This window comes from Benincasa hispida, chromosome 6, assembly GCF_009727055.1.
Source record: "Benincasa hispida cultivar B227 chromosome 6, ASM972705v1, whole genome shotgun sequence".
Lineage (NCBI taxonomy): Eukaryota > Viridiplantae > Streptophyta > Magnoliopsida > Cucurbitales > Cucurbitaceae > Benincasa > Benincasa hispida.
In genome coordinates, this window is record NC_052354.1 from 22,741,649 (window position 1) to 22,757,994 (window position 16,346).

A 16,346-nucleotide genomic window follows, 5' to 3' on the forward strand; every position below is an offset into this window, starting at 1 on the left:
CACTCGCAATATCTAAATAAAGCAGCATAAATAACTTGTATTTCTATAAGTTATCATTCGCCTTTGTGATGGAGAGTTTCTCCACATGCGATCGTCTATGCGGTGGTCCGATTTTCGCGCTTGCATCCACTTCTTGTATTAGCTACAAAAATAGAACACTGAACGCATAATAACGCATAATAATAGGTTAGCCGAGATTCATGATGCTGATCGACGCAAACTCATTTTCTCATGAATTCCTAGCACAATTGTTGCATATTCTGCTTAACAATCTTCATAATTCTATGTAAAAGGCCTAAGATGACATGCATTTCTACATGTCATCACACCCTCAAACTTAAAATCATGTTTGTCCTCAAGCATGCGTTATACTCAAGAAATTCCAACTTACCTTCATGCTTTCCTTTACGATGACCAGCTTCTTAGAATATAATTTCCTCATACCTCTGACCATCGTCGCAAGGCTCTCCTCCACTTTGGCTGCTTCTTCAGAAAGATCTTTTCTAAGTTTAATTCCAGCAAGCCTTTGCTCAAAAACCTTTTATTCATTCACCGCAACTTTGCATTTAGCTTTTGAGAATGCAAAATACTTCAAAAACTTTGCGATTAACTTATTCAAATGCAACGTTGAACCTGGTAACGATCTTCGTTTTGGCTTATCCCCACGTGTGTCATGCGGACATCCAACTTCGATTGCATTCCATATTCAACTCAACTCCTGTCTCGTTTGATTTGGCTTGCGTCGGACAGAGGAGTTGCGCTTATGCGCTGATCCTGGCGACTTGCCTTCGTTTTGGCTTGCCCCCACATGTGTCATGCGGACATCCAACTTCGAGCAAGTGCCTTTCACAGCTTAACTCTTATCAACATGGGTTTCCTCATTGCGTTGACAGTGGAGTTATTATTCTAAAAAACTCACTTCATTTTTTTTTTCAAATGATCGCAATGCAATGAACACAATTCTCCGAGACTGCTGCCACCCCCAAACTTAGAGGTTGGCAGCATTCTCACCGCAAAGCTAAAAACAAAATTACAAGAATGCGGTAATAAATGTTTGAGCGAAGATTTGCACAAAATAAAACTTAAGACTTTCAAAATTTGAAGAAGCTAATAAAGTAAAGAGCGCCTTGCGATGATTAGTTAGAAAATGCGGTGAATTATACGTACCATCATAGAAACACCACAAAGAAACGCAATCAGGAAAAAGAGAATTTCAAAAGGATAAGGCATACAAGACAACAGGAAAAGACGTTAGGCGGAACAACGCATGCAATCATGCGTTGGAATTCACGCGATTGAAGCCATGCATTGAAGGATGAAAGGAATTCTTCCGTTGTTCTGCGCATTGAGGAGACTTATTGTTGCACCTACAAGAGCAAATGTACCACATCCAAGGAAGCAACCATATATCCAAAATAACAATGAAAATAAAAATAACCTATACTAAGAAAGAAAGTTAAAGATAGAGTGCATGCGATGTGTAAATAGCGATAGAACTTATGTCTAAGTTTCTATTTCTTGCTTATGCGGTTCTAATTTGACTCTCTCAAGCCTAGATTCTAATCTGATCTCTCAAATCTAGATTCTATCTTTAGACTACTCTCCCAAGTATCTCTAAAGGGTGAATGATGTATACATAAAATAAGATGATTGCATAAAATGTAAATCTTAAGTCATGCTAGCTAAGTACTTCTCGGCCCATTCAGAAATTTAGCTACTCATACGAAGTATGAGAGATTGAACATAGAGTGAAATGAGGTTTCCATTTTCTATAAATAAAGTACTAAATACAAAATGACAAATGGAATTGAGAGATAAAAAGCCCGGTAAGCAATGTCTTGCTTCCCGTGGCCCTTTACACTGTTCTTTTTCCAACTCTGTTCCAGATATATATTCTTGCTTTCGCAAGTGTTGGCCCTCTCTCTTTTGTAACACTTTTTGACAGTCTCTCGATCTGTCCGAGAATGATCTCTCAGCTTCCTCGTGTCCTTACTCTTCTCTGTCCTCTAAGTATAAGTATGAGTATGTACGTGAATGGACTACTAACTCTCTAACTTGTTCCTCTAAACCTTGTTAACCCCTTTTACACTAGTGGCCATCGGTATTTATAGAGCTCAAGGTGAAGCAGCCTTCCTTTCTAATGATTGCAATTATGAGCGGTATTAATTCTCCTCTCTGATGCGCCGATTAATGGTCACTGAAAGTTGAGTGTACTTGCTACAGTGTGGCTTTAACGGCTTTTCAACTAAATTCAGATTCAACCGTTATCAGCTTTCCATCCCATCGTAATTTATTGTGCTGTCACTTTGATGCGCAATCTTTATGCGGCCACCTTTTTAAGAAACTTCTCATGATCGCATATGATCACATGACTTTGCGATCACAATGTTCAAGTTCACTGATGCCTTGTTCCTTTGAATCGCAATTTTACTTGCGCCATCACATTTTTCCTGCACAAAATAAGTAAATTAACTATTTTTATGCGATGGGCGCATGCGATCGCAATCCCTTTCAGTTTAGCGCTTTTGGTCATGATATTGCTTATTTTACCATCACAATCTCTCGTTGTTTTACTTGATTGTAATAATTTGTATTTCTACCCGTTATCAACGGTCCACTTTGTGGAATAGTTACAAGTGTTGTGACTTATCATAGATGATCTAATCCTGATCATTCATGTAGGGGACATGCGAGCAGGGGTGTCCTATACAAAGAGTTTGTATAAGACCTGACCACGAAATGTTAACATCTCGTCATATAACTCCGTTCATGACAGAGACTTCACTTCACTAGGATGACCATAGGTAACATGACCTCAATCCTGAGTGAGTTGGGAACTCCTGCCATTGAGGGCGATCCTTTGATTTGCATGAGTGCGAGTGGCCAGAGCACTAACTCAAACCTACCATTTTAGGGATTCGTCTGATTTGGGAGCTGGGAACTCAGTTTCACAAGATGGAGTTTACTCCTTCCTCGAAACAAGGGTAAGTAGATAGATTACTCCCTTAAGGGTTGATCCTGAGGCTTGAACGATGTGGTGGCACATACCTTCTCATGGCCTGAGAGGTGTTCACACATAGTAGGACTATGTTGTATTATTCACTAGAGGGATCGGTGGTACTTAAGAAGTAAGATATAATTACAGGGGCAAAACGGTAAATTGGCCCAGTTGTACTTACAAACATCTGTGAAGGGTCATCGTACTGATGATTGGTTATATCTAATGAACATAGAAATATATCTATGGTAAGAAGAATTCAGTTGTTGGTCTTTAGTGAAATGTCTGGCAGTTAACAGATGGTGGATATCGTGGCTAAAGCATTTAGTCAGTTATTCACGTGCCATTGGAGCTTCGAGTCATAGGTTCATAAGGTCCCCTTGGTAGCTTGGATAAAAGTTGAGAATCATTTTTTGGGTGAATTTGAAATGTTCAAATTGATGAGAGGGAGTTCGATTATGTATGATATAATTGAACTAGTTAATTATATATGATACAATTAACTTTATGTATGAGATACATTAATTTGAAGGAAATTGGATATAAATATGATTTATATCTAGTGGAGGAAAAATACTATGGTTAATATATGATATTAATCCATAGGTTATGAATATAATGTGATCATATTTACTGTCTATTGATTGGATGGTTAAGGGATAATTGGTCGGCGTCTCTTCTGTTTTCATAACGGATGAGTAAGATGAAGAATCACTTTGAGACGCTTAAATAGTACATGGTATGTTAAGCATTGGATGTGCGACATAGTGTTGAAGTGTGTCATCGCTTAGTAAAATCAGAGCCTATACGATAGTGTTGAACGATCGCTTACCTATACGATAGTGCTAAGCGATCGCTTAATGCTTACACCTGCACGCATGATATTTACTAAACAATCATCTAGCGCCCGATATTTACTAAATGATTGTATAGATGATTACTTAGCTTTTCCTACACGATCATTTAGACAATCGCTTACCTTTTCGTACACGATTGTATACTTCACCTAAACGATCAAGCATTTTGTCTATACGATAAGCGAGCCTTTCTCCCACTTTCTTGATCATTGTATACGTTCTCCCTTCCTCCTCCCCTTTACCAAATCCGAACAAAGCCCATCCTCTGGATTCTCACTTCGAGAATACTGAGGGCTCTGAGTGGTGGTGTCGTCCCTGTTTCCTTCTGTTCGTGTCGAGGTAGACGATTGGGATTTGCTGAGTAATAGCTTGCCATTCCAGCAAAAGTGAGATTTGCTGCAAAGAAAAGTCTTTAACTAGTATGATCTCTCGGTCTTTTGTTTATTTTTCCTTTGAGCATGCCAATAATTTAGCTTTATGAATGCATATCTGTATGTTTCAATGTATATGTGGAAATTTTATCACAATGAATTGGAAAGATCCTCTTTTGCTCATAGGTACTCTTTTATAAGAGTTCCTTCAACTTTTTCATAGCCCGAGAGGTGTCCACACATACTAGGACTATGTTGTATTGTTCATTAGAGGGATCAGTTGTACTTCAAGAGTTAGATGAAACTACAGGGGCAAAACGGTAAATTGGCCCAGGTGTACTTACGAGCATCTGTGAAGGGTTATCGTACTCTTGATTGGTTATATTTGATGGACACATAAATATATCTATGGTGAGAAGATTGCAGCTGTCGGTCTTCAGTGGAATGCCTGGAAGTTAACAGATGATGGATCTCGTGGCTAAAAAGTTTAGTAAGCTATTCACGTACCGTTGGAGCTTTGAGCCATAGGTCCATAAGGTCCCCTTGGTAGCTCATTGGATTCAAGTTGAAAATCAGTTTTTGGGTCAGTTTGAAGTGTTCAAATTGACAAGAGGGAGTTCGATTATATATGATATGATTGAACTGATCAATTATATATAATATAGTTGACATCATGTATGAGATACATTAATTGGAGAAAAGTGATATAAATATGATTTATATCTAATAGAGGAGAAAAAGACTATGGTTTATATGTTGCATTTGATGTGATATTAAACTATAGGTTATAAATATAATATGATTATATTTATTTTTTAATTTAACAATTATGGGATAATTGTGGCGGTTTTTTCTCCGTAACCGAATGAGTTAGTGGAAGGTTGTATTCAGTTTTCGTAACTGAAGGATAAAATAAAAATTGTTTTCATTTTGCAAAGAATCAGACATTCGCTCACTGGGTTGTGTATACTGCCTATCGCATAGCAAACCGAGAGCATACACAATAGCTCAAAGTTTCTAAACGATCGTATACACACGCGCGATTTACTAAACGATTGCATAGGTTTTACTATATAATCGTCTAGTTTTTTCCTATGTGATCGCGCGCCTGAGCGTTTACTAAATGATTGTCTATACGATCTTGCACCTTTTACTACTCTATCGTCTACCTTTACCTAAATGATCAAGTATTGTCTATATGATAGACACCCAATATCTCCTACTTGCTTGGTTGTGGTAAACGATTGCCTCTTTCTCCTTCCCTCTACCAAATGCAATAAATCCCACACCTCCTAGATTCTCACTCTAAGAATACCGAGGGTTCTAAGTGGTGGTGTCTTCCTTGCTGCCGAGTTCGTGAGGAGTCCGTTCGTGGGTAGACGACAGCAATTTGGTGGACGATAGCTTGGACGATCTTAGCGAGAGCGAGAGGTGCAGTCCGTTTGACGAGAGCGAGATTTCAGTGAAGAAGTGTTCCTCAACTGGTATGTATCTTCTCTCTTTGTTGTTTAAAATTCAAAACATGCTTGTAATTAGTTGTTAAATGCATAACTAGCCTGTTTAATTATGAATGCGTTAATTCTGTCACAATGAATTTGGAATGATTTTGCTTCCGCTTAGAGGTACTCTTTGACAAGAGTTCCTTCATAAAGATAATGTAAAGGTCCTAGTCTATATAGGAACTCTCGTTCTTGAAGAAAGTGTAGACTAAAATGTAGGTTTTCTTTTTCAAATCATGGATTGTTGCTCTATCAATGATTTTCACACCTTGTATATTCTCAAAATAGTTGGAAGGTGATCAAAATCCATATTCCTTGAAACCCTAGTTGATTTCAGAATCGAAGAACGGCTGGACATCGAGAAAATATCAACTGATAACCTTCTGCAAAATGTATGTTGACTAGATCTAGGGCACAATATGGTCACATCTGGGCAATTTCTTGCAAATTTCCGACACCCTTTAAATGTACTTAAAATGCATATTTCTTTCCAAAACACCATCAACTTACTCAAAACAACTCACAAGCATGTACTGGCCTATCCTGATTGATTTAAGACTTCTCAAGATTATAAGGACACATTTTAAACCCAATTTGCACATGAAATTATATTAAATAAATGGTAAAAAAAAATATAAAAAATAACATATATTAGTATGGTAAGCATCATAAAAATCTAACACCCACATTATGGGAAAAAGTTAAGACGATTAGTTACTAGGTAATGCATAAATAGACTAACCGATTTCATTCTTGAACCAAACTAATTGTGGCCCATGTTATATGATTGCAAACTAGATCACTAATTCGCACAAGCATGTTTTTTACTATGCTATTTAACAATTAAATGCAAAACTAATTATCACAAATTATAAGTTAATATTTAAAAAAGCAAAGTACATATACAAGGTTGATCAAGCCAAATATAAATTCAGAGCATAGAAATTCAAATAGATCAAGAATCACAAGCATTCAATAAGGAATTTAGAAATTACAAGTCCTCACAACCAAAATACAATTGAGTTTCTTCTTATTCCTACGCTAGAAGGCTTACCTTAACCACCAATGATCATCATTAAGCTCGAAAGATGATAAAAATCAGTCCGAAAGTAGTAAAATAGAGTTATTATGATGGAGAAAAGGAAAGAAATCGAGAGAGATGAAGAAATTTAGAATTCATCTGACCTAAAAGAGGAAAATAGCTATTTATATCAAATCGACAACATCCCACATTGTCCAAAAGTCTCCAATGATTTGTAACGTCGATCGACATTGTGCTGATCTTCACTCTTTAAGAGAATTATGATGCTGTGCTAAGCTACTGTCCTCAAGTGTCATGCGTGAGCATTGCAACATTGGTCCCAGGAACATTTTGGTAATTTGATAGTCTCTTTGGTTTGATTGTTGAATTAGAGATTCAAATGGTTTATTTTAGCTCAATTTTCGTCCAAATGCCAACGAATTTGAATTAAGCGAACGAAATAGTACATTTCAAGTGCTATCAAATTTAATTTTATATTCTTTCAAGTATTATAGGAGAATATAAAATTTGAAGGTCAAAATTATTTCAGTGAACTAGTAGTCTAGTACTGTTGTATGGTTAAAAATGGGGTCATCTTTCCTAGAAAACAAAATATTAATACATGAATAATTTATAAACAAATCTGAGTTTGACATTAAAATTTGATCAAAGGTTTTCTTTTTCTTCTTTGAAATAGGGTATTGTTTGTTGTTGGTGGAGAACAGGTCAGGATTCGCACGTGATAAATGTCTGCAGTGGATTTCTATGTAAATATCTTACCCACCGACTCACCCTCCATACTGCCCCCCATGTCCCACTTTTACTATCAAACTAATTGATTATATATTATATTAATAATTGATGGATCTGATTAAATGTTCTTTTGAATTTAATATCATTAGTTCTTTTAATGTTTGTTTTCAAAACTGTAAATATTACAAACAAAAATTACCCCACGGTAAACAAAATTTAAAATGATTTTTTTTTGGGAAAAAATGACAAATTTTATATTTAGAATTTTGCTTATTTTATGTTGTTTTTGAATTTCATCCAGATTAAAAATATCGATGTCAATGAAAATATCGAGATCTTGATTACGAAAAGTTTTATGAAAATTGTTATAATTAGCCAATGAAACTTTAGGTGTGGGTGATTTAGACTATAATTGATAATTTTTAATCATCATTCCTATAAAGTAAGACAATGTTTAGATGTATACCACGATAGACATGTATTATTGATAGATATCTTCACAGTCTACCATTGATAGACAATGATATTTTGCTACACTTGAAAATATTTTCAATAGGTTTACCAGTTAATAAAATCACCTCTAATTAATTATAAATTATTTATTATAAAATGAAGTGAATACAAAAATAAAAAATCATAACATAACATAATAAGAATAGAAAAATCATAACATTAAACATAAAAAGATACAAAAAGCATAACATTAAACAAAACATAACATAATTGAAAAAAAATAAAAAGAAAACTCTATGGTAGATAGAACTCAAGAGAAAATGAGAGGAATATTAGAAAATTCACATTAATTCAAATTTGAGGTGTGAAAATTCAATGAAAAATATTTGAATGAAATATGTGGTTTCTTAAAAATAAAAAATTTTTATGGTAAAAGAGAAAAAAACTTTCCATACACTCTCCTTGAACTAGCATAGCTAATTGTTAAAAAAACCTCAAAATTTCGAGATTTTCATGGAAATATCGAAATATCAATGAAATTTAGAAATTTAAAGAAATCGGGGAAGAAACGATATTTTTTCTATCAAAATCTTGAAATTTGGACCAAAATTTTCCAACTATAATTCTATCCATATTGGTGGCTTCTTAGATTTTTGGCATTAAATGTATCTGTAACATTATTATCATCTATCACTATTTATGATGCATTTGGTATTGTATTTTCTTTCTCCAATAAATTGTATATAATTCCCATATCATCAACATTTTAAAAAGTTATTTAATCATAGTTATGAAAGTTTAATATAACGTTTAATACTTTAATATTATTGAACATATAAGAAACCAATATAATGTAAATTTTTTTTTTCAAGAATCTATTAAATATAAAAATTGAGAATTTAAAAAATATATATAAACACAAATATAAAAATTTATAGACTAAACTTGTATATACGTATTTAAATCTAACAAGAAATTGTGGATCTTAAATACATGTGGGAAAGTGAAAGTTAAGTTTGTAGCATTTAATGGACCAGATCTAGCAATAAAAGAAATAAAAAGGGAAAGAGCAGACTCGGATAATTGGGACCGGTGATCGTGGCCGTCCATTTAATTGGGAGTGTGAAGAATGATAAGATAGGCCCCACAAAAGCTCTCAATCTTGTGTTTTGTCCGTAATAATCATCGAGTTGTTCAAATCAAAGCGCGTGCGGGCCCACTCCCCCCTCCTAATCCGACGTCGTTTTTGTGTTCACCGAAACGCGAAGTTTAAAATTAAATACAAACAAAACAAACGAGTGAGATTTGGTTTGGATTATCAACTCATTTAAATTAGATTGAATTTGAATAAATAAAAATTTATGAATTGAATTGATTTATGAATTTAATCTGAACCAATTCGAATTTTATTATTATATTTAAAAAAAATATATTTTTATTTTATTTAATTATTTTTTTTAAATTTATTCTACCATAGCTCTTAAAAATAATTTATTAACACTTTGAAAAGCAATTCAATGGGTGTGATTTAGATTGAATTATCAACTAATTTGAATTGAATTGAATTTGAATAAATCAAAATTTATGGATTGAATTGGTTTATAAATTCACCTAATATAACCCAAACCAATATGAATCCATCCGAGTTTTATTATTATCTTTAAAATATATATTTTTTATTATTTATAATAATTTATTCTATAACAACTCTTAAAATTAGTTTATTAACACTTTGAAAAGAAAATTTTCATTATATAAATTGAAATTGGATTGTAAATCTTAATTTAGTATATTAAAATAATATTTCATTTTACTTCTTTTTAGATTTTTTTAAAATAAATGACTCGAGTAATTTGAACCAACCCAATCAAAATATTTTATGGTTTGATTGAGTTGAGTTCATTTTTTTTAATAAAAACTATTTTGATTGAAAAAATTTACAAGATGAATAATTGAATTAGATCTAAAAAGACCGACAACCCAATTGACGAACACGTCTAGTATTGTATAAGAGTTTTGGGACATCTCAAGTTATACCTACGTTTGTGTATCTCTCTTCACCATCTACATAAAAAAAATATTAAAATATTTTTTAAAAAAGCAAAATTTATTATGTAAAGATAAATACCGTCTGGTATGGTATGCAGCTAAGTTTTTATTTTTATTTGTTATAATGTATTGAGGCCCAGTGTAGAGTAGACCGAGATCTCAAGTCCAATTATTTATTTTATATTTAGGTAATTAGAGTAGACATAATTGATTAATTTAATTGAAATTAAACAAATATACAAATATTGGGGGGAGAGAGAGAGGCGGAGACGTGTGTGTTGTGGAGGGCAGTACGCTTCCGTTTCGGTCTTACGCAGCTCCGAACAATTCGAAGTTCCTATAATTTTCACTTTCTACTCACACACATACAGATCTATGGCTTTTTGTTCTTCCAGCTTCTCCTAGCTTTTCTCACTTTAGTTATTCTTCTTCCTTCTCTCTTCCATTTCCATTCAGATCCCACTCGGATTTTCCATTTCTGCAACTCCCCTTTCTTGTTTCTTCTGATTTTGTTGCCGATTCTGTGGCCTCAATTGGCCCCGCTTCTTGCCATTGGTGAGAGATCTCATTCCCCCTTTTCTCTTTCCTTTTCTGTTTCTTAATCACTCATTCTTTGCATCTTTCATTTACTTTACCTTGTTTCTGTGTTGATCTGAGTCTTGAAATCTTGAAAAAAATATTATTTGTTTGTTGTCGGTGGGTGGGTTGCTGGGGCTGCTCAATTTTTATTGGATATTTAGTTGGATTATATTACACTCTTAATTATACTACACTTGTATCAATTTCACTTTTTTTGTTTCTTAGAGGTCAAGGGTAGTTGTATAATTAAAGAGTGGGGATGCGAAATTTACAAGGTGAATTATTGGTATTTGTTGTCTTTTTCACCACTTCTTGTCACAGATCTGGGTGGATCCAGGTTTTGTTTCATTTTTTATAATAGATAATTTTAGGATTGATTACTTGGGAATTGCTATTACAAGACAACCTAGAGGAACATGCTTATGAATGAATTCTTGAGAACAAGGCTTTCTCTGGTTCATATGGAATGAGAGGAATCATCGCATCTTTGAGGACAAGGAATCGGACTTCACATTTTCTTTTTTTATCACCTTTTGTATACATTTTTTTCTTGGTGTAAATTCACTTTTTTTTTTTTTTTTTTTTTTAGTGATTACAACCTCACATCTCCTATACTGTCCTAGAATAGTATGATGTAAATTTTCATGGGACATGTTGCATTTTTGTAATTTCATACATCAGTAAAATTAAGATTGAATGTTTCTCATAAAAAAAAATGCTTACGAGTGAATTTTCATCAATTTGCATAGGGCTTCTTTATATTTTGCTCGAAATGTTTTTCTTTTGTTGTTTGGCTGCTCATCTATAACGAAGCAATTGTGTGGAAATCATACAGGCGCATTATGGCACCCAAACCAAGTTCAGCAGATGGTAGGACCAGGAGCTCTATCCAAATTTTTATAGTTGTAGGTTTGTGTCTTTTCTTCTACATACTAGGCGCATGGCAGAGGAGTGGATTTGGGAAGGGAGATAGTATAGCTATGGAGATTACTAAGAGTGGATCGGATTGCAATATAATTTCAAATTTAAATTTTGAGACTCATCACGGAGGTGAGGCTGAGAGTAATGAGTTGGTATCAAAATCAAAAATATTTGAGCCATGTGGTGCTCAATACACTGATTATACCCCTTGTCAAGATCAGAGGCGTGCAATGACCTTCCCCAGGAATAACATGATTTATCGTGAGAGACATTGCCCAGCTGAGGAAGAAAAGTTGCATTGCCTGATACCAGCTCCCAAAGGATATGTAACTCCCTTCCCTTGGCCAAAAAGTCGAGATTATGTGCCATTTGCAAATGCCCCATATAAGAGTTTGACCGTTGAGAAGGCTGTGCAGAACTGGATTCAGTATGAAGGCAATGTTTTTAGGTTTCCTGGTGGAGGAACTCAGTTTCCTCAAGGGGCCGATAAGTATATTGATCAACTTGCTGCTGTGATTCCTATAACAAATGGGACAGTTAGGACTGCTCTCGATACTGGTTGCGGGGTATGCTATTCTTGTTATGCTTTATACTTGCTTCTTCCCTACTTTCCTGCGATGGACCTTAAATTCTCTTAGGTTTATTATTCTTCTTCTATTGGCTTTTTCCATAGGTTGCCAGTTGGGGTGCGTATCTTCTAAGTAGACATGTGCTAGCCATGTCATTTGCACCACGAGACTCTCACGAAGCACAGGTTCAATTTGCTCTTGAAAGAGGAGTGCCTGCAGTTATTGGTGTTCTGGGTACTATTAAGCTGCCTTATCCATCTAGATCCTTTGACATGGCTCACTGTTCTCGCTGCTTAATCCCTTGGGGTGGAAATGGTGAGAATTAGGATTGGAGCATCTCTCCTGTTAATTGAAACTTATAAAATGTACCTTAGCAAGCAGTGTTGATATTGTTAGAGGTGACATCTAATTTTTGCTGCAGATGGAACATACCTAATGGAAGTTGATCGAGTTTTGAGGCCGGGTGGTTATTGGGTGCTTTCGGGTCCCCCAATCAACTGGAAGACTAATTATAAGTCATGGCAGCGTCCTAGAGATGAACTTGAGGAGGAGCAGAGAAAGATTGAGGATATTGCCAAACTTCTTTGCTGGGAAAAGAAGTTTGAGAAGGGTGAAATTGCTATTTGGCAGAAGAGAGTAAATACTGATTCATGCCCTGACCGACAGGATGATTCTCGTGATATCTTTTGCAAATCTCCAGTATCAGATGATGTCTGGTATAATTGCAGTTTCTATTTATAGAGAAACTCTTAATGTAATTGTTACTTTGACTTAACTGTTTTCTGATGTATAAGTTGATGAATTTAGGTATGAAAAAATGGAGACCTGTGTCACTCCATATCCTAATGTTGAGAGCGCTGATGAGGTTGCTGGTGGTGAACTGAAGCCATTTCCTTCAAGGCTTTATGCTGTACCTCCTAGAATTTCTAGTGGATCTGTTCCTGGAATTTCTGTTGAGGACTATCACGAGGACAATAATAAATGGAAGAGGCATGTGAAGGCTTATAAGAAGATCAATAAACTTATTGATACTGGAAGATATCGTAATATTATGGATATGAATGCTGGTTTGGGAAGCTTTGCTGCAGCCCTTGAATCTTCTAAACTATGGGTTATGAATGTTGTACCCACCATAGCTGAGAAGAATACTCTTGGTGTCGTCTTTGAACGTGGATTAATTGGCATCTACCATGACTGGTAAGTGGTATCTCTCTCCTTTGTTCATCTTATTTAATTATCGGTCCATATATAATTATTGTGCAATTGGTTTTAAACTTATGATTTCACCTCGAAATGTGTTTCTTAACAGTCCAGGATAATACAGTTTAAGCATTTTAGGGAAATCTATTTTGAGTCTGCTGATATTTGACGACATTTTTGCTACTTTCACAAAACATATATGTTAAAAACTGTATTTTTAAAGGATAATTTGTTATCAAGTTTTGGTACTTCCTTCTCTTCATTATAATGATTAGTTTCTCAATTATTTAATATATTTTACCTATTGTATTTTACTGGCTTCTAGCATTTTAAGATGTGTTATCTTTTTTATTTTTGGTTCAGGTGTGAAGCTTTCTCCACCTATCCTAGGACGTATGACCTCATTCATGCCCATGGCCTTTTCAGTTTGTACAAGGACAAGTAAGTACTTGAACTTGAATATGCATCAAATTTGAAGTGCATCTTTCTTTTGTTTTTTTCTCCGTTATTGACATTTTGCGCGTAATTGGTGGTGTTTGATGAGATTGCACTTTACACGTAGTATTATTATTATTTTTATTTGTGCTAGTTTATTATTATTTGTTAATGTTAAAGTGTTGGTTGTATTAAATTTGCCATAACTAATCAGCTTCAGTTTTTGGGTCAATTGGTGATTTGACATGGTATTAGAGCTAGAGATCATTCATCTTTTTATATATTATGATAATTTATCTTCAATTTCACGTGGTCCAGCCCAATAATAACTCGTTTGGGCTACTCTTACCCAATAATTCTTATGTCTGGTTAAATTAACCGATTAACCACCAGATTAAACTGACTAAACTGTCGGTTACTCGGTTCAGTGAGGTTTATTGGGCAGTTTGGTTTGGTTCTCTACTTTTCAATATTCTTGGCAGTTGGTTTTGGTTTTACACTAAAACCGAGCTGAACCAAACCAGCTACACCCCTACTTGATGGTGAGTTTTTTTTATAGGCAGTTTGTTTGATGGTAGCTTCAAAATGTAGGATCAGAAGAGTTTCACTAATCGACTTTTGGGTTTTTTAGTTTTAAAGCTTGGATGGTGGGGATATAGAGCTTATAGATAGGAGCAAGTGTATTGATAAAATAAAATCTGTTAAACTGTTGATGTAGAATATACTATGTTTCCTTAATAAGGTTCTTACCAATATTGATGGTTTCGACGGGCAAGAAGATGAGTCACATATCACAATTGGGAAAATTAAAGTAGACAGCTCGAATAATAGTAAGATTTGGTCTCCCTTTTTGGTCTCCTTTCAATATGTAATGTAAGAATTCGTCCAGGAACTTTTGTTGACTATTTAATAATAGGAGCCCAAAAAGAGGAGTAATGCTTTTCATCTAGGGAGCCCCAAACATAGACTTGGGTCATTTTCCCATCCTTTCAAGGACTCTGATACCAAAATGATATATGAGACCCTTAGGCATCGGATCTAAGAACCATGTTGAACAAGATCCAAAGAACTCAACCTCAACATCACCAAAACCAATTTGATCTCAACCCCTAAGATAGGCTAAATTCAGATTACTTAGTTGATCTAATGAACCAAGGATCAGACAAAGTTAGAAACGTAAAAAAAAAAGCACATGCTCGAGCACTCGCACACTTCACGCCTAAGCTAGATCAAGTGCCTTGCTCTCTTTCTCTTGAATATATGTGAGAGTATTGTTTTAAAAAGCCCTCTTGGCGTGCTCCTAGGGCAAGTCTGCCGCCTTGCTTTAAAAAGGAAAGGCCGCCTTTTGTGAAGCCCAAGAGCTTAAAGCCCAGGGTCTTAGGGCTTTTGTCTTAGAGCTTTTTCATTATTTTTGGAAAATAATAATAAATATGGATTTTCCTTCTTTATTAACTAAAAATGTTAAATTTACAAAGCCTAAATACAAAATTTCATGGACTTAGGAATCTTTTTTTCTTTCATATTTCCACTTCAACTATGTTTTCTCTTCTTTATGTAGTACTTTTACATATAGTGTCTCACAAAAAAAAAGTCTGATTTTTTTTTTTGTCTTCTGCTTAAGCCCCAAAAGATTATTGCGCTTTATTGTGCCTTGAGCTTTGAAAATTGTCGTATTAGAGCAATGTGCTCCACGTGTTTATATTTTATGTAATGTGCTCTACCTCACCCAATGTCCAATCTTTTTGCTTTTATTCATGCCTCGCGATTAAGCCATCAATATGTTGTGGAATTGATATGGTTGGTAATGTGTGTCAGATGCAACATGGAGGACATTCTTCTGGAGATGGACAGGATTTTGAGACCTGAAGGAGCAGTGATATTCCGAGATGAAGTCGATGTACTTGTTAAGGTAAAGAAGATGATAGGAGGAATGAGATGGGATGCAAAAATGGTGGATCACGAGGACGGTCCCCTCGTGCCTGAGAAAGTGCTGATTGCTGTGAAACAGTACTGGGTTGTAGGAGGAAACAACTCCACATCACACTGAAATCTCTTTTAAACTTATGGCTGCTTACAACATTCCCTCACTCACTCAAAACAAACAGCGCCCTCCTCCCACGAATGTTAGTGCTGTTGGCTGCACACCAACGGAGGGAAGTGGGGAACACAGAGACCCAGCTAGCTTGCAGGTGCGCTTTGTTTCACTTTTTTGAGCCTTTTATGGACAAAGACAATCAATGCCTTACCTCCCATTTTTATGTCCTTATTTTGTTGTACTCAATTTATTATCCATATACACACCCCTTTCTAAGAGAGAAACATCCAAGTCCGGTTCAGAAACATCGAAGTCGGGTTGTGTAATTTTATTCTGTTACTAATTTATTTAATGCCTATATCTTTTGGTAATTTCATTTTTTTAGTACAAAAAGTGAAGGTATGGAAATTCGAATATTCTTCGACTTGGAAGAGGAGTACATCTCAAATTTCTATGTTGACTTTGACCCCTTGTTTATTTTTAGGTTAGTTTAAAGTTATTGAAAAACCGCCAATATATAGTTAAACATTAATGAAATTGAAATTTGGCTAGTAGGCCAACCGTTTTGAAAAGGTCTAAACACATAAATAGACTACTATAGCTTTT

At 34.9% G+C, this 16,346-nt stretch overlaps 1 protein-coding gene across 1 annotated transcript; it reads left to right on the forward strand.

The window, feature by feature from the left end:
- The first annotated feature begins 10,237 nt into the window (after positions 1-10,237).
- Positions 10,238-16,116, forward strand: LOC120079709 (probable methyltransferase PMT2). Its single transcript, XM_039034035.1, has 7 exons — positions 10,238-10,556; positions 11,416-12,067; positions 12,175-12,385; positions 12,492-12,786; positions 12,878-13,267; positions 13,634-13,711; positions 15,521-16,116. Exons 2-7 carry the CDS (start codon positions 11,423-11,425, stop codon positions 15,750-15,752), a joined length of 1,851 nt encoding a protein of 616 aa, XP_038889963.1. The 5' UTR covers positions 10,238-10,556; positions 11,416-11,422; the 3' UTR covers positions 15,753-16,116.
- The last annotated feature ends 230 nt before the right edge of the window (positions 16,117-16,346 follow it).

Coding starts and splice junctions, on each gene's coding strand:
- LOC120079709 (XM_039034035.1), top strand. CDS start 11,423: ATGGCACCCAAACCAAGTTCAGCAGATGGTAGGACCAGGAGCTCTATC. Junction 13,268..13,633: donor ATTGGCATCTACCATGACTG/GTAAGTGGTATC, acceptor TTTTTGGTTCAG/GTGTGAAGCTTTCTCCACCT. Junction 13,712..15,520: donor TTCAGTTTGTACAAGGACAA/GTAAGTACTTGA, acceptor AATGTGTGTCAG/ATGCAACATGGAGGACATTC.